The 25,573-nt window shown below is 41.7% G+C and overlaps 1 protein-coding gene across 4 annotated transcripts in view; it reads right to left on the reverse strand.

The window, feature by feature from the left end:
* Nucleotides 1-25,573, reverse strand: part of LOC124152934 (histone deacetylase 6-like) — a 341,819-nt gene that overhangs the window by 217,604 nt on the left and 98,642 nt on the right. For all 4 annotated transcript variants that reach the window (XM_048397096.1, XM_048397095.1, XM_048397097.1 and 1 more), the window contains 2 exons: nucleotides 25,323-25,390; nucleotides 23,850-23,910 (listed from right to left, as the gene is read on the reverse strand). In XM_048397096.1, the coding sequence (XP_048253053.1) occupies nucleotides 23,850-23,910; nucleotides 25,323-25,390 (129 nt within the window). The remainder of the gene's footprint in view (nucleotides 1-23,849; nucleotides 23,911-25,322; nucleotides 25,391-25,573) is intronic.

The following is a 25,573-nucleotide window of genomic DNA, read 5'->3' on the forward strand; positions in this document are numbered from 1 at the left end:
TGGAACCCCGACCTTCACCTTGTAGCCATGTGGGCAATGGAACCCCGACCTTCACCTTGTAGCCATGTGGGCAATGGAACCCCGGCCTTCACCTTGTAGCCATGTGGGCAATGGAACCCCGGCCTTCACCTTGTAGCCATGTGGGCAATGGAACCCCGGCCTTCACCTTGTAGCCATGTGGGCAATGGAACCCTGGCCTTCACCTTGTAGCCATGTGGGCAATGGAACCCAGGCCTTCACCTTGTAGCCATGTGGGCAATGGAACCCCGGACCAATAAATGCAGCATGACATGCATGTCGCTATTTATGGAAGACATGTCAGAAATTCTCTTCTCATCCAGTAAGAAAGCTGCGTTCTGACACAACCATTGAAAGGTATTCGGGAGCTAACAGATGACCCCTGGTTGTCTCCCCTGCACACTGGGAAATAACGAGGATTTCTGACATGATCTTGTATTTTCTTAGACGAGGATGTCAATGGCACAAAAACCCTGTTTGTCACCAGCTGGGAATACACTGTTGTAAATACGTACATAAATGGATACAAGTTATTATACGTTTTGTTAATATTGAAACATTTAAATATTTCACTTGGATTGGTTTCATGGGGTTTCATTCCAAGCTGAGTGAGATTTCATTCCAAAATGAATGGGGTTTCATTCCAAGCTGAGTGAGATTTCATTCCAAAATGAATGGGGTTTCATTCCAAGCTGAGTGAGATTTTATTCCAAGCTGAGTGAGATTTCATTCCAAGCTGAGTGAGATTTCATTCCAAGCTGAGTGAGATTTCTTTCCAAGCTGAGTGAGATTTCATTCCAAACTGAGTGAGATTTCATTCCAAGCTGAGTGAGATTTGATTCCAAAATGAATTGGGTTTCATTCAAAGCTGAGTGAGATTTCAATCCAAGCTGAGTGAGATTTCATTCCAAGCTGAGTGAGATTTCATTCCAAACTGAGTGAGATTTCATTCCAAACTGAGTGAGGTTTCATTCCAAGCTGAGTGAGATTTCATTCCAAACTGAGTGAGATTTCATTCCAAGCTGAGTGAGCTTTCATTGACTGTTGCACATGATGAAACAGAGGACCGGGAAAACCAGTAACCCTGCTGAAGTATTACATGTGAATTATTCAAATGATACAACTGAATTCACTTCCAGATACTACAATGATTGTGAATATTAAGAAATGGCCAGATTACTGAGTGTCTTGATTACAGAGTGGCTGGTTTAGAGTCCATTGTACAAGAACCAAAGTGATGATTATGTATATGAGAGTCTTTATTTAGGTTACCTATTTGTTACTGTATAAAGTATGTATATATGAGAAGGCATATTTTGTTAGACCTGGATTTGTTTGTGAGAATCCTGTGATTGTGTAAATATTAGTACATCTTGTTATGCCAGTTCTGTGTGATGTACACACCCTATATGTGGCAGTGATTGTTGACGAGTTGCTTGTATTGTGAGTCACTGTGTATGCTGAGACAATAAAGTGCTGTAAATATTTGTTGTATGAATCTGTCACTGAAGATAATTTGGGAAAAATGAAACACTGTGATAGTGTTTCTGTTTACTAAACGAGTGACCAAATAGTTAGACTTTGTGACATAAAACATAACCGTCTGCATGATTTGTTAAAAGTTTTGTTTAACGCCGCACTCAGCAATATTCCTGCTATGTGACGGTAGTCTGTAGACCCGTGAAGATTCCGGGGTAGAATAGGTCTTCAGCAACCCATGCTTGCTGTAAAAGGTGACTATATGCTTGTCGTAAAATTCGACAAACGGGGTCGGGTGGTCAGGCTCGCTGACTTGGTTGATGCATGTCATCGATCCCAATTGAGTGGATCGATGCTCATGATATTAATCACTGGATTGTCTGGTCCAGACTCGATTATTTACAGACCGCCGTCATATAGCTGGAATATTGCTGAATGTGGCGTTAAACAACAAACCAACGGTAGTCTGTAAATATTGGAGTTTAGACCAGACAATCCAGTGATTGACGTCATAATCATCGATCCACGCAAATGGGACGCGATGCCATGCATCAACCAAGTCAGTGAGCCGGACCACCCGATCCCATTAGTAGCTCCATCCTTACAAGTTGATAAGCTATGTGTATGTCGACATCATGAGCATCTGTGCAATAGAGTTACAATGACCTGCACCAGCCAAGTCAGCGAGCCTTACCACTCGATCTTGTCCGTCGCCTTAAACGACAAGCATGGGCTGCTGAAACTCTAACCTGGATCTTCATGGGGGTAATGTTACACCCAATCACTCGTGAGTATTTCTACAAGTATGTCATATCATTTACACATGCTAGACAGAATCAGGGGACTGTGCAACACTAAGTCAATGAAAACATTCTTTAAAATATTTTTTTCTTTTTTCGAAAAAACCTTTCCTCTTCTGTGGAATCAAGCAAACTAGACTTGCCTTGGCTTTAAGTTAAGAAAAAATACCTAAAAAATACAAATTCCAGAATCATGTTGCAGGACTATGCAAACACTAACACCAACAAACTAATTTTAACATGTGGTAGCCTGGTTGAGAATCAAACCCAGGTCTTCTGCAGAATGATCCAACACCTCAACCACTGACCTACCTCACCGAGACCTGAATCAGGGAATGGATGACAATGATCTTAAACAGGTTTATTATCATATTTACTATATATGTACTGACATTGCCCTTAATGAATGATAATATCTTCTTTCCATTTGCAATATTGCTCCAAGAACACTTGCAGCCATTATAGCGCCATCCTTACAGTTGTTGTAGTTGTTGTTTAACGTCGCACTCAGCAATATTCCTGCTGTATGACGGCGGTCTGTAAATAATCGAGTCTGGACCAGACAATCCAATGATTGACATCATAAGCATCGATCCACGCAATTGGGACACGATGCAATGCATCAACCAAGTCAGCGAGCTGGACCACCTGATCCCGTTAGTCACTCCATCCTAAATACAAGTTAATAAGCTATGTGCATGTCTTTCCCTTGTTAAGATGGCGAGGTGAGGTGAAATTGGGTTTAACATCGCGTCCAAGATTATTGCACTTATATAGCGACGGGGTTGCACGTGTGTGTGGCTGCTTGTACTTGTCCGGACTGATGCCGATTTATATTGCTAGCCCACTGAGATACCATGCCACAGTTTAACATGAATACCCCACTCAGACACAGTATACTGACTCCAAGCTGATCAGTCCTTGTTTTAGCCCCTTAATGCTGAGCGCCAGACAGGGTAACAACAAGTACCATCTTTTAACGTCTTTTGGTATGATGCGACCTTCCGTCACCAGGCAGACGCTCTACCCTAGACCACGGAGGCGGTTCCCTTGTTAAGACATCACATCACTTCAACACCTTCATCACCTTCTTCCCCCAAAACCCTCTCCACTTGAAGCTGTTCCATAACAGAGCCAACACATACTGAAAACATGTCCAAAACCAGATTTCCCCGTAATGAGCCAAATCATTCCCTCACATATTTCTTCTAAAGTAGGCAAAGTGTAAAGTGAACTTCAGCCACATTCCTTGAAAAAATTGAGATCGCAATTTACTCAGTTGATATGGATTCTTTTGCAGCTGTCAGGCAAAGCCGTTTTTCCACAACTGAAAAATAACATTTTGGATAACTGTTGGAGTGTCTTAATGAGAAGTGACTTCATTGTCAATTACAGTCCCTGGTTACTGATGGTGCAGAGATAACGGTGGCTGCAACTAGTGCTGGCAATGGAAACAGATCACAGAACGATAATCGCTGACTAAATATTGATCAATCATCAATAAATACTGGAGAAGGAACTGTAAGAAACAAATCAACTGATGTCACACCACTGGTGAGCAGTGATACATTTCTGCATGGATTAACTGTGACATACAACAAAAACAGATGCTCCTTGTCTTTGACAATTGACATTATCGGCAATGACAAGTCTGTTTCGGTAAATCTAAACTTTATTTCATCACAATAGTTTATGTGAGTTATTATTGATGACAACAGTTTCATATTGATAATCCAGAGCTCCAGATAAGCTTTTGGTGTTGTGGGTATTTTACCCATGCATTTTAAAATCGTTGGGTATCAGTAATTCCATCTGGGTATTCAAATTTCTGTTACCCACTAGTTGTTACACATGTGGGTATTTAAGTTAAATATTTAAAAACACTATTCATCTAGTCCCAGCAAACTGGTGTCGTGTGGGTTCGAGAGCTTTATAGGACTCAAAAATACCATGATACTTCCACAAGAAAGTGTAATGGCAAATGATCATGATGTAACTGTCATAGTGGAGTTAGGCAAGGTTGACGGAATGCCCGTTTATAATTTCAAAATAAGTTGCTGATTTGCTAAGTGAATACGTTAATATTTCTTCCCAACGATGATAATTCTGATTATCAATGTTTTTAGCAAGCCCTAGCAGCGGGGATCACAGGGTGCCGTGTAACAATATCAGGCAAACAGGACATTTACACAGCGCGTAAATACTTCATGCATGTTTCATAAAGGATTTGATCAAACCTGTCAAGGAAGTGATCAAACCTGTCGGGGAAGTTATCAAACCTGTCAAGGAAGTGATCAAACCTGTCGAGGAAGTGATCAAACCTGTCAAGGAAGTGATCAAACCTGTCGAGGAAGTGATCAAACCTGTGATCAAACCTGTCGAGGAAGTGATCAAACCTGTCGAGGAAGTGATCAAACCTGTTGAGGAAGTGATCAAACCACAAACAATGTCTGGGTTGTGATTTACTCCACTGTCGGTGTGTGAGTGAGTGACTGTTTGGTAGATTTCTATGTTTGTTTGTTGTTAAACGGCACATATATTCCAGCAATATGACGGCAGTCTGTAAATAATCAAGTCTGGACCAGACAATCCAGTGATTGACATCATGAGCATCGATTCACGCAATTGGGATATGATAACATGCATCAAACAAGTCTGCGAGCCTGACCACCCGATCCTGTTAGGCTGCTCTTACGACAAACATAGTTGTCTCTTATGGCAAGAATGGGTTGCTGAAGACCTATTCTACCCCAGATCCTCACGGGTCGCTTGATAGTTAACAAGGACAACTAACAACAAAGTATACATAAGCTGCTTCATACTTGGACACCTAGATACATACGTGTGTGCATGAGTGAGTGAGTGAGTTAGGGTATTGTCACTTTGAACAATAGTTCAGTTACAGTAGAACACGGGTATAACGAACACGGATAGAGCGAACAAACGGATACAAGAAACTGCTAAAAAATCCCCGATTTATCTCCTATATAATATCATATAAAATTTACGTATATAACAAACTCTCTACAGCCAACTAACGGATACAGCAAACTGATATCTGATCACCGACAAGCTAATTACCACTAATTGGTGACATGTATATAGCGAACTGAGAAATCTCACTCAGTGTCAAGTGTCACTGACAGGGGCGAGTCAACACAATCAGCGGTGATGGATCAACCTTGTTAAACTTAAATGAATGTTATGAAATGTTATCAATTGAATGCTATGAAGTGATCACTGCTAATACAAGTCAATGCTGCAGTTAAGTGTATTGTGTTTTGTTTTACCAAGATGGCGGGCGTTTCAGATCGGAAATGTATATAACAAACAACGGATATAACGAACTGATTTCTCTGGTCCCTTGTAGTTCGTTATATCCATGTTCTACTGTATATGACAGCATGTCAGTGTAGCGTCCATAAAATTTTCGTCCCGTAAGGATGTCATCTGTGGGTTGACTCCACACCCTGCTACATACTCTCCTGTCAACAGAAGGCACGTCCCGGGCCCCATAGTAGGGTACTGAGGCTTATTTTGCTCAAATTTAATATGAACGTGTTTGTGCCACACGTTGGGCGCCAATGTAGCGGCCATAAAATTTCCAAGTCCCATGATGGGATTCGAACCACGGACCTTCTGATCAGAGGTCGGACGCCTTGTCCACATGACCAAAGAGGTTAACCCCGTGAGCAAGCTGACAAGGTAAGGATGTCATCTGTGGGATGACTCCACGCCCTGCTCCATCAGCGGGATGTAGGAGGGAAGCCTGAAGCAATTAAACCTCTGATAGTCCTGGGACAATAACAGGGAGGCTGATAAGCTTTATTTCATCCAACATACCACAATCTGAAACATCTAAAGGACAAACAGGGAACTTGAAAAGATTCATGACCAAACGTTATATGGATTCTGCGCCAGTATGGACACAAGACAGAGGTCAAGGTCATCGGTATCTGGCAGCCTCATTTTGAATCCAGGACCTGTTGTTGAAGGTAATCCATTAATATCAGTTACAACGTCTTGAAATTAATCTTAGATGCTATCCTGGCAGCCACTGACAGAAGTTAATTCTAGGATCGAAAAGCATAATCTACGGCTTTCTTCAAGAAGGAATAACAGCCATGCAGCATGCATGTTAGGTGACAGGAGACGCGGGGCAACATCAATCCCATTTATCCACCATGTGAAGTTGAGAGTCTGGCAAGCCACCTTATTGTAACATTGTTAAACTGTACACATTAGTCATAGTGATTGTGAGAGAAAATAACGTCAGAAAAAAGGACATAAATCAACTCCTACAAAGTGAGAAAGAATGAGATGGTATTTTGTTATTAAATTAACCTTTTCGAACTGAGATAACATCGATCACAATCAGAATGTTGTTGTAACCAAACACCTCTGGCCAACAGCCATGGTTACTGAAAAGTAGGTCATCTCTGTCTCAATCAGCAGCATCATCTACATCATCACAACCATCATTATCAACATCTCCGTCTCAATCATCATCTCCAGCTGCAACATCATCTCCTTCCCCATAATTTCATCACCATCATCTACACCATCACAGCCATCAGCAGCATCAGCACCCTCAGCAGCAACATCATCTGTTTCCCATCATTTCCCCATCACCATCATCTACACCATCAGCACCCTCAGCAGCAACATCATCTGTTTCCCATCATTTCCCCATCACCATCATCTACACCATCAGCACCCTCAGCAGCAACATCATCTGTTTCCCATCATTTCCCCATCACCATCATCTACACCATCAGCACCCTCAGCAGCAACATCATCTGTTTCCCATCATTTCCCCATCACCATCATCTACACCATCAGCACCCTCAGCAGCAACATCATCTGTTTCCCATCATTTCCCCATCACCATCATCTACACTATCAGCACCCTCAGCAGCAACATCATCTGTTTTCCATCATTTCTCCATCACCATCCACGTGTGTGTGTGTGTGGCTGCTTGTACTAGTCCGGACTGATGCTGATTGATAGTGCTATCCCACTGAGATACCATTCCGCAGTTTAACATGAATACCCCACTCAGACTCATACTGACTCTGAGCTGACCAGTCCTTGTTTTAGCCCCTTAATGCCGAGCACGAGGAAGAGTGAAAAAAAGTTCCAAATTTTAACATTTTGTGGTATGACGCACCTTCCGCTATCGGGACAATTGCTCTATCACTAGACCATGGAGGCGGTCTTTCAAGGGTGTGTCACATGAGTTGAGGGCTAATGGAACTTTTCAATTTTATCTAATAGGCCTGACTTCATCACTCAAAATGATTAAAATTATGCATCCTACTTTCCCAGCACCTACTTAACATCTTGAACAGCTCCATCCTCCACTGCTCCTCATCAGCTGACACAGGTTCCTTCACAGCGGCCTCTTTACTGTGTGACAGTAATAACGTATTCAAAAACACAATTGGATTTTACTTCAGTTTGGTTGTTTATTTTCTTCATGACAGTGTTGTAATCAACAAAACCTGCCTGTAATTTGACAAAGTGTTAGAATTACAAGGTTCTTAAAAACAGGCAAGACACAGGCATAAGGGCTTGGAGGGAGCTTTGGAAAATACTGGAAGCCCGTCATAGAAGAACAGCAAGAGATAGATTCCTCTAAAGTCTACCAATACTCTCCTGAGGTGTTTCACTAGTCTGTCTTGCCTACCCTTGAGAATAAACTAAAAAGTAAATCCAACAAGTCTAGAATGATATTGCAAATCTAGATTGCCTCGGTTCTTAGATTAAACATTGTTTTTTTGTTTGTTGTTTAACGCCGCACTCAGCAATATTCCAGCTATATGGCGGCGGTCTGTAACTAATTGAGTCTGGACCAGACAATTCAGTGATTGATATCATTAGCATTGATCCACTCAATTGGGATACAATGACATGCATCAACCAAGTCAGCGAGTCTGACCACCTGATCCCGATAGTCGTCTCTTACAACAAACGGGATCGGGTTGTCAGGCATTGTTCTGAGGACCATTTGGAATTAATTTTATTTTGAAGACATATATTTTTAATGAAGATACTTTATGTTGTGGTCTAAATGTAAATATTGACTATCAGTCACTAGCTTGCCTGATTAGACTAACCAGCACGCTGTGACATAACTGGTTAAGAACTGCTTAAAACAACATTCACTCACTCACTCATTTACACAGTTTAAAAGAAAATCCTGTTCAAAACCAACATTCACTCACTCACTCATTCACACAGCTTAAAAGAAAATCCTGCTCAAATCCAACATTCACTCACTCACTCATTCACACAGTTTAAAAGAAAATCCTGCTCAAAACCAACATTCACTCACTCACTCATTCACACAGTTTAAAAGAAAATCCTGCTCAAAACCAACATTCACTCACTCACTCATTCACACAGCTTAAAAGAAAATCCTGCTCAAAACCAACATTCACTCACTCACTCATTCACACAGTTTAAAAGAAAATCCTGTTAACCCATAGAAAACAAGTATTTGTCACAGAGTGACGAAATATCCCCCGCCTGTACACCATAGTACCAAATATGAAGACAATCCAGCGATTAGTTCTTGAGATATTGTGGCAACACCGTTTTCCAACTCCAAAAACAGATTTGCCTGCTGTGACCTTGAAAATGGGGTCAAGGTCACCAAATCTGACAGGTGTATGCGGTGTCTGTATATACACTATAGTTCCAAATATGAAGACAATCCAGCGATTAGTTCTTGAGATATCGCGGCAACACCGTTTTCTAACTCCAAAAGCAGATTTGCCTGCTGTGACCTTGACAATGGGGTCAAGGTCACCAAAACCGACTGGTGTCTGCGGTGTCTGTATATACACCATAGTTCCAAATATGAAGACAATCCAGTGTTTAGTTCTTGAGATATCGCGGCAACACCGTTTTCTAACTCCAAAAGCAGATTTGTCTGCTGTGACCTTGAAATGGGATCAAGGTCACCAAAACCGACTGGTGTCTGCGGAGTCTGTATATACACCATAGTTCCAAATATGAAGACAATCCAGTGTTTAGTTCTTGAGATATCGCGGCAACACCGTTTTCCAACTCTAAAAGCAGATTTGTCTGCTGTGACCTTGAAAATGGGATCAAGGTCACCAAAACTGACTGGTGTCTGCGGAGTCTGTATATACACCATAGTTCCAAATATGAAGACAATCCAGTGTTTAGTTCTTGAGATATCGCAGCAACACCGTTTTCCAACTCCAAAAGCAGATTTGTCTGCTGTGACCTTGAAAATGGGATCAAGGTCACCAAAACCGACTGGTGTCTGCGGAGTCTGTATATACACCATAGTTCCAAATATGAAGACAATCCAGTGTTTAGTTCTTGAGATATCGCGGCAACACCGTTTTCCAACTCCAAAAGCAGATATGCCTGCTGTGACCTTGAAAATGGGGTCAAGGTCACCAAAACCGACTGGTGTCTGCGGAGTCTGTATATACACCATAGTTCCAAATATGAAGACAATCCAGTGTTTAGTTCTTGAGATATCGCGGCAACAAACAGGTGGGACGTACGGACGGACGTACGGACGTACGGACGGACGGTCGTGAATACTATATCCCCCGCTTCGCGCTTTCGCGCGGCGGGGGATAAAAACCAAAGGGATCAGTTTCTGGGTATTGACAGTCACTCACAAATCCTTCCAACCTCAGAAATTAATGTCATACTTGAAGTCAGATGCTTCTGCCCTGACAAGACCAGCACAGGACCTGACATGCAGGACCTGATCAATGTCCAGGTCAGCGCAACAGCCAATTACACATGTCTTCCGACACAGCGCTGCAGCCAGGGTGGTTGACGACGGAGATCCAACCACTTCCTGTGAGTCAATCACCGCAGGAAACCTGCCTCTTCACACATATTTGTTGGTCAGACCTGGGCAACGATCAGCGTACTCCACCACATGACAGATCAATACATTCATAGCTAAATATTGGTCTGCAGAGTGGCGGTAATTACTATGTATTGGTTCTAGGAGGGGGGAACCTTTTAACTTCCGTGACTGAAAATTCACTACATTAGGTGAATGGTAAGAGTGAACAAGGTAATTGGTGTTGTCAAGTTACCATCTGAATATCTCAGTGATCGAACCAATGTCAGCGGTAAATTGTCAAAACAGAAACATATTCTGATGGTTATTGCTAAGCAGCCATGTTTATTGGGGAAATTGCAATATCAGTGCACCTTCCTGTTCAGTTAGATTATTCATATATCCTCAAACAACCGCAACAACAAAGCATCCCTGTATACCCATATACTGAAGGTCATAAGTTAAACAACCATGCTTTCTTGGATAATGTGTATGCAAAACCCAGTCCTGATAGATGGATGCACGATCCAGTCCCGATAGATTATTAACATGAATAAGCCAATAAAAATCATAGCATGCCCCAACATATACATGTGACCAACCATGACATAAGGTGAGTGAGTGAGTGGGTGAGTATGGTTTTACACCGCTTTTAGCAAAAATCCAGCAATATCACGGATGGGGGCATGAGGAATGGGCTTCACAAATTGTATCCATGTTGGGAATCGAACCTGGGTCTTCGGTGTGATGAGATAACGCTTTAACCACTAGGCTACCCGACCTCCCCCATGAGATAAGGGACCTTATGGGTGAAAAATCACATTTTGACTTCTTACTCTATCTTAAAACTACAGTATCTGGGACCACAGAATTCATTTTATAACCTTCAATTCACATATGTTACAGAGTTACATGGCATCAAACATTTGGACTCATTGTCTTCAAGTACCCATTTTCAGACTTATAACTGTTTTTGTAATAACTGCAGTTTTTAGATATAATGTCTGATTAATTGAAAGTAGACATGTATGCTGAAATGCTTTGAAATAATGTTTTTATTACACTATGAACTAACGAGAGAAAAATGCAATACTTTTTTAACAAATGGTGATTTTTAAGGCAGTTAGTTGACGTCAAACATCTTTCTTTATGTCACATTTGTATCACAGCACCCAAAAAGTTCCTTTTCTCCTGCTGGGTCACAAATACACTGATCATCATACAGGGTTCATACAGGGTTCATATAGGATTCATACAGGGTTCATATGTAAGCGATTTACTGTTAAAGACTCATTCCCGCCTCAAGAGTTTACATAAACTCTTGTTACGCTTACAAATACTAAACGAGGTTCTCCCAGTTTGGGTGGCACTCTGAGTGATAGAGTAAAGCTTAAATCCTAAACAAAGGGACAAACTACAATATTATTCCACATACTGATTTATTACCATTTTCAAATGTTTTGTAAACAATATACATGAATTTCCTGTTCAGAACCCACTAAATATAAAACCACGGAAGTATTACCGACCAGTATACATGCATTACATGTTCAGACACGGTTTACACACCAATGGAAGTATTCTCGACCAGTATACATGGGTTACATGTTCAGACAACGGTTTACACACCAATGGAAGTATTCCCGATTAGTTTACATGTGTTACAAATTCCTACACAAACTGGTTTACAACTCAATGGAAGTATTCTCGACCAGTCTACATGTGTTACATGTTCAGACAACGGTTTACACACCAAGGGAAGTATTACCGAAGTATTCTACACAAACTGGTTTACAACTCAATGGAAGTATTCTCGACCAGTATACATGTGTTACAAATTCCTACACAAACTGGTTTACAACTCAATGGAAGTATTCTCGACCAGTATACATGTGTTTCATGTTCAGACAACGGTTTACACACCAAGGGAAGTATTACCGAAGTATTCTACACAAACTGGTTTACAACTCAATGGAAGTATTCTCAATATCGAACGATAGACACACAGGCGTCAACCGCTTTCACTATTCACAGTTCTCGAACATATCGAACACACTCGGTCGAACGATAGACACAGAGGCGTCAAACGCTTTCACTATTCACAGTCCTCGAACATATCTAATACACTCTCGGTTGACACACCGGGTCCAAAGTTTTGAAACTTCTTTAGCCTAAACAACACTGGCACACAATTTCCAGCAGAAAATATTACAAAGCTACGTGCTAAATCTATCCCATTATAACAAACATGATAACCTACTCATAAAGAAAAAATAATGGTGTGACTGGGCAAATAAAAAGAACAAACTACTACTAATGCAATTATCTTACCATACCGAACGCACGTGTGTACAGATTCCGGCAAGCCTGTCCCCGGAGCCAGACGCTGACTGAAGCTCGTGCGGCACGCACGTGCTTAAATATCCCTTTTCCAAAACCCGGATGTTCGAAACACCCGTATGAACCAAGGTAACTTCCTGTTCCGGTTGTGGCGAGTGTAGCGTGTAAACTTCCGTTACACATACAGGATTCATACAGGGTTTATACAGGTTTCATACAGGATTCATATAGGATTCATACAGGGTTTATACAGGTTTCATACAGGGTTCATATAGGATTCATACAGGGTTTATACAGGGTTCATACAGGATTCATACAGGTTTCATACAGGATTCATACAGGATTCATACAGGGTTTATACAGGATTCATATAGGATTCATACAGGGTTTATACAGGGTTCATACAGAGTTCATACAGGGTTCATATAGGATTCATACAGGATTCATACAGGGTTCATATAGGATTTATACAGGGTTCATACAGGGTTCATACAGGGTTCATACAGGTTTCATACAGGGTTCATACAGGATCCATACAGGATTCATAAAGGATTCATACAGGGTTCATACAGGTTTCATACAGATCTTTGGACTCTAAACTTTTCAAGCACTCTTCAAGGAAGAACATTTGTTTTCAAGGACCACTTTTATTCATCCAAAAGTACTTCCTAGATGGGATGTCAATATAACATCCATGACCTAGTTTTGTAATTAACGCATGTAGCCCAGATAAGACAGAAGACAGACAGTCTTAATTTTTCCGTTGTCAGCAACAGGAAGTGAACAACAAACTGAAATTCAATCGATAATAATTTGTTGTAGCGATTTTATTTACTTTAGCACTTTGCAAGCACTGTCAAACAAGATTCCAGCACTTTAATGGCAAAATGTCAGAATTAAGCACCTTTCATCAGACATTGGTCAAATTCAAGCACCCTGTCATAAGTTAAGCAACCATGCATACCTTTGGAAGTTTTAAATGATGGAAATTTTGAGCGAGTATGGTTTTACACCACATTTAGCAAAATTCCAGCAATATCACAGCAGGGAACACCAGAAATGGGGTTCACACAATGTAACTGTGATGGGAATCAAACCCGGGTCTCTTCGGTGTGACGAGTGAAAACTTTAACCACTAGGTGACACGACTGCCCCGATGCAAATTGTGGCTTATATGAGCAGATTATGAAGTCTCCGTACCACGATGTTGATACTTGTAATCGAATGACAGAAAGTGACCTTCACATTGGATACAACTGTCTGGTGTTAAGTTTAACAAAGCACTCAGTAATAATTTGGAAAATATAAACATCATGATTCGAACAGCGAATTTGACATCAGATTTCTGTAATAATATCTGTATGCACTTACACTGGACCCTGTTTGAATTGAGATGCATGAAGGCGCCAAGCTGACCGGCACAAACAACCCTAATAAGGTGATGATGAACGGGTCTCAAACACGTAATGGGTGTGCCCCTGAGGCTGCGGGGAGGACTTTCTCATTTGGAAAAAGTGTAATTTCCCATTTTATCATCGTTAAGGATTCAGTCCTAGATGACCAGCGGAAGCACATGATCAGTGAAAGGAGATATAAGGTGGAGATGAACGGATTAGGTACAAACTGATTTCTTCAAAGTGTTAAACAGATTTCAACTGTTCATTTATTTATGAAAGTATGAAACATTATGTTTGAGTTTGGGATTAGTTTAGAAAAAGTCAATTTTAAGGCATTTATTCATTTTAAAGGCCTTTATGAAGCAAAATCTAAATTCAGGGTCTTCTAAGGCATTTATTCATTATAAAGGCCTTTATAAGGCAGAATCTAAATTCAGGGTCTTCAAAGGCATTTATTCTTTATAAAGGCCTTTTTAAGGCAAAATCTAAATTCAGGGTCTTTTAAGGCATTTATTCATTATAAAGGCCTTTATAAGGCAGAATCTAAATTCAGGGTCTTTTAAGGCATTTATTCATTATAACGGGCTTTATAAGGCAAAATCTATATTCAGGGTCTTTTAAGGCATTTATTCATTATAAAGGCCTTTATAAGGCAAAATCTAAATTCAGGGTCTTTTAAGGCATTTATTCATTATAAAGGCCTTTATAAGGCAAAATCTAAATTCAGAGTCTTTTAAGGCATTTATTCATTATAAAGGCCTTTATAAGGCAAAATCTAAATTCAGGGTCTTTTAAGGCATTTATTCATTATAAAGGGCTTTATAAGGCAAAATCTTTATTCAGGGTCTTTTAAGGCATTTATTCATTATAAAGGCCTTTATAAGGCAAAATCTAAATTCAGGGTCTTTTAAGGCATTTATTCATTATAAAGGCCTTTATAAGGCAGAATCTAAATTCAGATAGGAATCTGATCACAAACACAACTTGAACCACATCGCAAACGTTTGGCGAGTTCAAGCCCGTGTTGCGCAGTTATAACCGGCCACCTTTTTCTTGCTTACCTCGGCGGCGAAGCTTAGGGTTGAGATTTGATGGTTGTTTTAAAATAAATACGAGGTGAGGTGACCACAGATAAACACGAATATGTAGCCTGAGGTTTGTTTAGCAAGTTCCAATAGGTTAAAATAAGTGACATTCATATTTCATGCGATAATTAGCTATTATTCGAACCAAATGCGAAATCTTGAATAAGAACCAAGATGGCGGGTGTCACTCTTTGTCTCTATGTTTATAGAGGGGTGTGATTTTTTTATCTATACGAATATATTATGTTATACACGCTATCATCGAGTTCCTTTGTCTGTGTCTGGGTTATTTCAGTGCAGCACTCTCAGATTTCACGATGACACTTTTGGACACACTGTTTATCATATGTGAGCAAATCATAGGGAACTAAACCAGCTGCCAGTAGATTGATGTTTGTACGATGCTAATGTGATGATGGGGAGTATAGTTTTATAAAACAAGCTTGCAATGTGGATGTTGTCGGGGCATGCAAATGCCCACAGAAGGATGAAGAAGATGATGGTTCTCACTGTCGCAGTGGGAGGCAAATGTTTTGTTTCCCTTTACAGTTGCTCTTGAACAAATACATTCATGAAGCATGCTGGTGCTTGGGGTAACTGTTTAGTCTGCTGGAACATCAATGAAAGCCGTTGCCAGTCATGCAAACACAAATTCAGCAATGAGGTTGTGGCAATCAGCCATCTGTCTTGAAGACATACATGTGATTTGAGACCTCTGTGTTCCTACTGGATCTGGTACTCTGGGAAAGTCATGGAATAACTCTTGTTATTCCCTGGAGGTCCCAGTGGGTAATCAGTGTGGGAGATGGGACCTGGACATATGCAGTGAACTGGCCATGCAGAACATTGCTGCCTCTGACATGGGGATAGGTTCATTAGCTCGCCTTCACGTGTTAATGACAATGCTGGTGAAGTGTCTCTCCTAGACTGATGTCCCTCACGGCCGGAGTTTCCTGGCTGGGATTTGGTGGTGCAGATGACCATTTCCATTTTCACATCAATCAGACCAAAATTAGGGAATATGTTTTTGAACAGACACAATGCGTTCACAAAACAAACATTTAGTATCGTATCCTAACAACAACAAGCATCGGGTGCTGGGGTCCTGCTCTGACTAAGAATCATACTGGGGCTGGAGTGAGTGAGTGAGTGAGTGAGTAGGGTTTAACGCCACATTGAACAGTATTCAAGGGCTGCAACAGGGTCTAAATGTAGAAATGTAATGAAGAAAGAACAAAAAAAGCATGCATTATTTTCACGAATACACACTTTCTTTGACATCAATAATTCAATGCTGACGAGGAGCCAACCTACAAACACAACCAACAACACCTATGCAGAATAGAAACAGGCAGTTGCACGTGCAAGCCGAGATGTTGCAGGTAAAAACTGGCTGTACGTGGTGAATGAGTCACACGGAGATGTGGGATGACAACACTGTCATGTTGATAGGTTTCAGTTATTTGACTGAAATTGTCCATGTGAAATAATACACGTTCAGAAGAATAGAGTGATGTCACAAGAATTATTTATCAGGGAACTAACAACTGGGCAGACCCGCTCAGCAATGAAAAGTAATTATATACTACTCAAAAGAAGTTAAGGATCATCTGATTCTTTCATATTACAATAGTTAATCTCTCATGCCATGACAGATTAACATTACCAAAATGAAAGAATCGTGTGATCCTTAACTTCTTTTGAGTAGTATAAATATAGAACGTGAAACTGAAATGCACCTTCTGTGGTTGGATCAGAAACAAGATCAGAAGACATCTTACTAAGAAAACTAAGGACCATATTTATCAGCATGATATAAATCTTTATCCAATCTTTTCATTTCCAAGATGAGGTTTCTTCATGAATACAAAAATGTCCTAATCAATTTCCACCACAACATTCTCCAAGTTAATAAAAATCAAATCACTTTAGTTCGAAGACACACGTCTTGTCTGGCTGAGATACCACTCCAATTAGTATTTATGGGAAAAAGTTAATTATGTTTACCAGATTCTTCAGTGCCTCATTTCAACATGGTAAAAAAATAATAAGCTCTAATCAGTATTGTTCTGCATTATATCAAATCTGTAGTTCGTAAATAGAAATTACAACATGGCTGATGGTTGGTTGTTGGTTTGTTGTTTAACCCCGCACTCAGCAATATTCCAGCTATATGACGGCAGGCAGTAAATATATGAGTCTGGACCAGACAATCCAGTGATTAATATCATGAGCATCGATCCATGCAATCGGGATCGATGACATGCATCAACCAAGTCAGTGAGCCTGACCACCCGATCCCGTTAGTCGCCTTTTACGACAAGCATAGTCACCTTTTACGGCAAACATGGGTTGCTGAAGACCTATTATACCCTGGATCTTCACGGGTCCATGGCTGATGGAGTAAGCCAAACAACCGTAATATGGTAGTGATGACCAGTATTTAATACAGGCAAGTTTGCAATCCTCAACTTCCATCATTGTCAGTTTTGTCCTTGAAGTGAACCTTCAAACAGATTGTTTGTTTGTTTGTTGTTTACTAACACACTCAGCAATTAATTGTTTGATAGGCATTACTTAGAAGTTGACGGATGACAAAGTAGACACACTTTATGGATGACAACTTCTTTAATACTATAAAGGCGACGTTTCGGTATAGATCCTTATACCAGTCTTGCTTGACAACGGTGCGTGAGTAGGTGTGAGTGAGTGAGTGAGTGAGTGAGTGAGTGAGTGAGTGAGTGCGTGAGTGAGTAGGTGAGTGAGTGAGTGTGCGAGTGAGTGAGTGAGTTGGGGTGAATGCTGCTCACTCACTCACTCACAAGCACAAACTTGGACCTGACAAACAAGGATCATAGTCAGGACGAATCTTGGATTCAAACCTACAACCCTAGCAGCAAAGGGACACAACTCTCAACATAAATCATTGACCTGGATGATGTAAAACTTAATAACTGAGAAGCCAGATACCTTCCATTCGTGACAAACACCAGAATGGTTTATAAACGAAGCTTGAGTAACTTCACACACCCAATCAGACTCTATCAACAACATGTGCACTAATAAACAAATTCCAATCCATACATCGCACTGATGAGCCTCCAGGCAAGACTTGGAGACAACATAATTACTTTAGTAGACTTCTTCATAGCCTTCAGAATAAAAGACCTAATATGATTGTATGGTCAATCACTTCCTTAACTGTAGCCGTTACCTCTTGTTAGGGCAACTGGGCCAATCTGATTGGTCAACCTAGCAGACAGAGTGCTGACTTGTGGCTGACTGTCCACAATGACCCAGACAGTTAGCTGGACCAGAGTATGACATCAATAGGGGCACATCAGTGTCAGATTGAAATGATTTCTTTGTCAGTAATGATAATAGAGTGGTGTAACTTCCTGACCTTGAGACAGTAATATTGTCCAGTGTACCAAACGATTGCTAGTTGTGGGTCAAATCAAATGAAGATCTTATGAGAAAAGTAGTAGTTGACATTTAATTAGTGCGCTGTTTATGGATGAATGTCAAGACTATGTGATAGTTATCGCTATCAGCAGCTCATTGTCTGCCTCAAATAGGACGGCATGCCAAGAGGTTTGTCTGTGCAATGGATGTGACTACAGGACCAGGGAGAGGTTTGTTGGAGGTTTGTCTGTGCAACAGCTGTGACTATAGGACCAGGGGAGAGGTTTGTTGGAGGTTTGGCTGTGCAACAGCTGTGACTATAGGACCAGGGGAGAGGTTTGTTGGAGGTTTGGCTGTGCAATGGCTGTGACCATCTGACCAGGGAGAGGTTTGTTGGAGGTTAGGCTGTGACCATCGGACCAGGGAGAGGTTTGTTGGAGGTTTGTCTGTGCAACAGATGTATCTATAGGACCAGGGGAGAGGTTTGTTGGAGATTTGGCTGTGCAACAGATGTATCTATAGGACCAGGGGAGAGGTTTGTTGGAGATTTGGCTGTGCAACAGATGTGACCATAGGATCAGGGGAGAGGTTGTTGGAGATTTGTCTGTGCAACAGATGTATCTATAGGACCAGGGAGAGGTTTGTTTGAGGTTTGTCTGTGCAACAGATGTATCTATAGGACCAGGGGAGAGGTTTGTTGGAGATTTGGCTGTGCAACAGATGTATCTATAGGACCAGGGGAGAGGTTTGTTGGAGATTTGTCTGTGCAATGGCTGTGACTATAGGACCAGGGGAGAGGTTTGTTGGAGGTTTGGCTGTGACCATCGGACCAGGGGAGAGGTTTGTTGGAGGTTTGGCTGTGACTATAGGACCAGGGAGAGGTTTGGCTGTGCAACAGATGTGACCGTAGGACCAGGGGAGATTTATTTTGGAGGTTTGGCTGTGACCATAGGACCAGGGAGAGGTTTGTTGGAGGTTTGGCTGTGACTATAGGACCAGGGGAGAGGTTTGTTGGAGGTTTGGCTGTGACTATAGGACCAGGGAGAGGTTTGTTGAAGGTTTGGCTGTGACTATAGGACCAGGGAGAGGTTTGTTGGAGGTTTGGCTGTGACTATAGGACCAGGGGAGAGGTTTGTTGGAGGTTTGGCTGTGCAATGGCTGTCACCATAGGACCAGGGGAGAGGTTTGTTGGAGGTTTGGCTGTGACTATAGGACCAGGGAGAGGTTTGTTGGAGGTTTGGCTGTGCAATGGCTGTGACCATCGGACCAGGGGAGAGGTTTGTCTGTGCAATGGCTGTGACCATCGGACCAGGGAGAGGTTTGTTGGAGGTTTGGCTGTGCAATGGCTGTGACTATAGGACCAGGGGAGAGGTTTGTTGGAGATTTGGCTGTACAATGGCTGTGACCATAGGACCAGGGGAGAGGTTTGTTGGAGGTTTGGCTGTGCAATGGCTGTGACTATAGGACCAGGGAGAGGTTTGTTGGAGGTTTGGCTGTGCAATGGCTGTGACCATCTGACCAGGGAGAGGTTTGTTGGAGGTTAGGCTGTGACCATCGGACCAGGGAGAGGTTTGTTGGAGGTTTGTCTGTGCAACAGATGTATCTATAGGACCAGGGGAGAGGTTTGTTGGAGATTTGGCTGTGCAACAGATGTATCTATAGGACCAGGGGAGAGGTTTGTTGGAGATTTGGCTGTGCAACAGATGTGACCGTAGGATCAGGGGAGAGGTTGTTGGAGATTTGTCTGTGCAACAGATGTATCTATAGGACCAGGGAGAGGTTTGTTTGAGGTTTGTCTGTGCAACAGATGTATCTATAGGACCAGGGGAGAGGTTTGTTGGAGATTTGGCTGTGCAACAGATGTATCTATAGGACCAGGGGAGAGGTTTGTTGGAGATTTGTCTGTGCAATGGCTGTGACTATAGGACCAGGGGAGAGGTTTGTTGGAGGTTTGGCTGTGACCATCGGACCAGGGGAGAGGTTTGTTGGAGGTTTGGCTGTGACTATAGGACCAGGGAGAGGTTTGGCTGTGCAACAGATGTATCTATAGGACCAGGGGAGAGGTTTGTTGGAGATTTGGCTGTGCAATGGCTGTGACCATAGGACCAGGGGAGAGGTTTGTTGGAGATTTGGCTGTGCAATGGCTGTGACTATAGGACCAGGGGAGAGGTCTGTTGGAGGTTTGGCTGTACAATGGCTGTGACCATCGGACCAGGGGAGAGGTTTGTTGGAGGTTTGTCTGTGCAATGGCTGTGACTAAAGGACCAGGGGAGAGGTTTGTTGGAGGTTTGGCTGTGCAATGGCTGTGACTATAGGACCAGGGAGAGGTTTGTTGGAGATTTGGCTGTGCAATGGCTGTGACTATAGGACCAGGGGAGAGGTTTGTTGGAGATTTGGCTGTGCAATGGCTGTGACTATAGGACCAGGGGAGAGGTCTGTTGGAGGTTTGGCTGTGCAACAGATGTGACTACAGGATCAGGGGAGAGGTTTGTTGGAGATTTGGCTGTGCAACAGATGTGACCATAGGACCAGGGGAGAGGTTTGTTGGAGATTTGGCTGTGCAATGGCTGTGACTATAGGACCAGGGGAGAGGTCTGTTGGAGGTTTGGCTGTACAATGGCTGTGACCATCGGACCAGGGGAGAGGTTTGTTGGAGGTTTGTCTGTGCAATGGCTGTGACTAAAGGACCAGGGGAGAGGTTTGTTGGAGGTTTGGCTGTGCAATGGCTGTGACTATAGGACCAGGGAGAGGTTTGTTGGAGATTTGGCTGTGCAATGGCTGTGACTATAGGACCAGGGGAGAGGTTTGTTGGAGATTTGGCTGTGCAATGGCTGTGACTATAGGACCAGGGGAGAGGTCTGTTGGAGGTTTGGCTGTGCAACAGATGTGACTACAGGATCAGGGGAGAGGTTTGTTGGAGATTTGGCTGTGCAACAGATGTGACTATAGGACCAGGGGAGAGGTTTGTTGGAGGTTTGGCTGTGCAACAGATGTGACTACAGGACCAGGGAGAGGTTTGTTGGAGATTTGTCTGTGCAACAGATGTGTCCGTAGGACCAGGGGAGAGGTTTGTTGGAGGTTTGGCTGTGCAACAGCTGTGACCATAGGACCAGGGGAGAGGCTTGTTCTTTTCCAAATGTTTAGTCATCAACTCAACATTTGAAAAAGTGAATGTCATCTGCCAACAAATCCAAAAGCGTTAAAGCTTCACACAAGTCAACAACATAAACATGAGATGGATCTTCATGTGCTTGTTTAACACAGAAAATACAGAACAAATATCATATTTACTTTGATTTCTCATAATTTCAAGTCATTTCACTTCAATTACTTGAAGCTATAAACAAATTAGAACTAAATACTATACAACTTGTAAAAGGGTTGTTAACATTTTTTGCCAATTCCACCAAAAGCTTGATCAATTTTTCCTCCCAACTTGACAAGAAATCCGTAATCACCAGTGACAAACTCTCTACAAAACTTTTTCTCCCGTGGCGCTGTCAGTATCCGTCTGTTCAGGGTGACAGAGTGCTTCCTCCATATGCAGCATCAATACATTTTCTTCCTCATATTGAAAAAACTCTGACATTGATTACGTCCCCGAAATCAAACGAGCACTCACCTCAATTTCAGCAAGACATTTTTCAATATTTTCTTTTCATGTGTGTAGGCATGTCTATGTTTTACACCCGAACACTGATATGGTCGAGGCATTACAAGAAGAAACGATTTAAGGTAGGCCAGTACATCATTTCTTATATGACATTTGTGCATTGGGAAAGTCTTATTACACAGAAACACATTTGTTTTTCATTTCATGCACACGACAGAAAATGTACGTAAAAATCTTTCCTATTACCATCCTTCATTCTGTTGACACGTCAGGAAAGTACTTTCAGCGATGCTAGTATCATTTGAATGTTTCTGAAAATAAATCAAGATCCTTATCTCCAATATTGTTTCTTTGAAATTAATCAGAAGCTTTCACCGATAATAAAATATAATCCTGTCTGCTTTGTAGATTTATTTTCGCCACTAAATAATTTGTCTAACATTTCTTCTTTTGTTCCAATGGCTCATCAGTCCAGCATGAAACACAGATGTATTGGGTATATGAACGTCTGGCACTTAATAAAGTATTTAGTCACAAATGACAACAACTGATCAAAGTGTGATCATGTTATAGGACCACTAATTAACTCATTGGGAACTCCTACACCGACCACCACATGTGAGTGTGTCTAGACGGTTGTGTGATGAGAGAAATGTCAGACTCACAGAGACGAAAGTTGACATCAAGTGCCGCCAACAACATCCAGGACAGAACAGCAACTCTCCTCAAGACGAACTTGGATCATAACTATATATACCGGAACGGACCTGTTCTCAAGTAACACAAACAGGCAGTACAAGAAGGCATGTACCAGGTATTAAATATTTTCAACATACACAAAAGAGTATCAATCTGTCATTCATTGAGCTGAATTAAAAGACAGTTTATTCATAATTTTACATAAAATAAATACATCAGCATATTGTTTAGATAAACAATGTATTGTCAGTTTCGACTATCCATATTGACACAGCAAAATAATTAAGCAATAAAAAATAATAAAATGATAAAATCTGGACAATGCACACACACAGACATCTGTTTAGTCATCTGTTACATGGGACCACTTCTATGCTGAGTGAGTAGGGTTTTACGTCGCTTTTAGCAATATTCCAGCAATATCACGGCGGGGGACACCAGAAATGGGCTTCACACATTGTACCCGTGTCGGGAATCGAACCTGCGTCGTCGGCGTGACGAGCAAACCGACCGCCCCCCTTCTATGCTGAAACTCCTATCAGTGAAATCTACCAGGGTACTCAATCAGGTTAGACTCAAACTGAACATCAAATAACAACATCCAAATGTTATTCTGAAAGGCAAATAATGATCGTCAAATCTAAAACTTAAATCTAAATAGGTTGCTTAAAGGTTTCTGAAAAAGAGCAAGTGCATTTTCATTCCAAAATAACCTCTTTCAAAATTGCTCCAGAGAAATCTGACTTTAAAATCAGAGCACACAAAGTTGTTAGCTCATCAGGTATGGGGATCAATGGATTTCCCTCCAAGCACATACAATGTCAAAGTTCTTTGACAGGAAACTCATCAAAATTAACAACTGCTCCAAGTGTCAATTTGCCAAAACCACTGTCTGTCGTTCAAGTCTATTTCCCTGTAATCATGGCATACAAAAAAGGCATCTGTGCTATTGTGGAACAAACAGACGAAAATCTACATAATAAGTATAAATTTCATCCGGACTGGAACCATCGATGCAACATCCGAGGATGAGAAAATCAGAAGGCTCTCGCAGAGCCTGACATGGAGACTTCCCGGCCGTGTGTCTGGCGTTTGATCTCTGACAAGCCTGGAAATGAACCATATGTCTCGCCAATGTCGCCACGAGAATCAATTTCATCGCAACTTACCCCGGTCCTTGCTTCATTTTTTCTTCCATGTCCATGACTTGGGCTATTGTGGGGATCTTCACTGAAATATAGGTCTGGCATCAGACATGCAACACACTTTGTCTGTCGATTAATTAATGCAAACTGTTTCAGTAAAAAAAAATGTTGCTGATGAGAGACTTTTTTCATTGTTCAAAGTTCATAGTTTGGATTTTATCTTATTTTCTTAGATGGGCACAGCAGAAGACATTGGCCATTAAGTTTTAGTCACATTTGGATCCAATGCTGAAACATCTTACAAGCAGACAATCATCATCTGATGTAATTCTAGGATATTAATTAAGAGTGAGTTTGGCGTAACGTGACGTCAATCATTCTTTCAGCCCTATCTCAGCTGGGACATCAAGAATGTACACAAATTGTTACCATGTGAGGACTCGAACCCAGGTTGGCATGATGAGCTTTACCCACTGGGCCACTATGACCACCCCCCATCACATGTTAGGCATTACCTTCTATTCAATAAAACATGAACTGCTTACAAAGTGGACTATAAGTTGTAGCAGTATCCCAAGGGGTACACTTGGTTTTATGCTTTCCACATAAAAGTTCTCTACCATGGACGCATGAAATTGTTTGTTTGTTTGTTGTTTAACGCTGCACTCAGCAATATTCTAGCTATATGACGGTGCTCTGTAAATAATCGAGTCTGGACCAGATAACCCAGTGATTGATATCATGATCATCGATCCATGCAGTTAGGATCGATGACATGCTTCAACCAAGTCAGCAAGCCTGACCACCCGATCCCGAAAGTTGCCTCTTATGACAAGCATAGTCGCCTTTTACGGCGAACATGGATTGTTGAAGACCTATTCTACAACGGATCTTCACAGGTCTGTCATAAAAAAATTCAAACAAATTCAAAATTGATAGAAAAGAGGTGTTTGTTTGAGCTGAGGTTAACTTGTGCTTTGTCACGTGACTTTCATTGTCTGAGGCTTTTAGCTTTTAAGCGGGATGTAAGGGATTTTTTCTCCCGCTTAGAAATCCTCGTGCAGGCTGTTTCCTTCATGGCGGGGTATAGGGATTTTTCGCCCACTCAGAAATTTATTTCCCTCCCATGCAAATCTTTGTAATGCAATTCGTTGTGGCATATATCTCCTGCGGAAGCCACTTTTGGATGATAATTGCCCTGAAATTTATTTCCCTCCCATGCAAATCTTTGTAACGCAATTCGTTGTGGCAATATCTCCTGCGGAAGCCACTTTTGGATGATAATTGCCCTGAAATTTATTTCCCTCCCATGCAAATCTTTGTAATGCAATTTGTTGTGGCAATATCTCCTGCGGAAGCCACTTTTGGATGATAATTGCCCTGAAATTTATTTCCCTCCAATGCAAATCTTTGTAATGCAATTCGTTGTGGCAATATCTCCTGCGGAAGCCACTTTTGGATAATAATTGCCCTGACTGAAGTGAGGCGGAACAGTACCTCTAAACTTGAGGCTCTTCCAGTACTGCTGATGGACATCCAGGACGTCACAGATGGTTTGGACGGCACTGTGGGAGAGACAAACATGACATGAGGACATAGAAACTGTGACGGATAGAGTGAGTGAGGGAGTATGGTTTTACGCCGCTTTTAGCAATATTCCAGCAATATCATGGCGGGGGACACCAGAAATGGGCTTCACACAATGTACCCGTCAGGAATCGAACCCGGGTCTTCGGCGTCACAAGCGA

The sequence above is a fragment of the Haliotis rufescens genome, unplaced genomic scaffold, assembly GCF_023055435.1.
Source record: "Haliotis rufescens isolate VD_foot unplaced genomic scaffold, xgHalRufe1.0.p SCAF_16, whole genome shotgun sequence".
Taxonomy (NCBI): domain Eukaryota; kingdom Metazoa; phylum Mollusca; class Gastropoda; order Lepetellida; family Haliotidae; genus Haliotis; species Haliotis rufescens.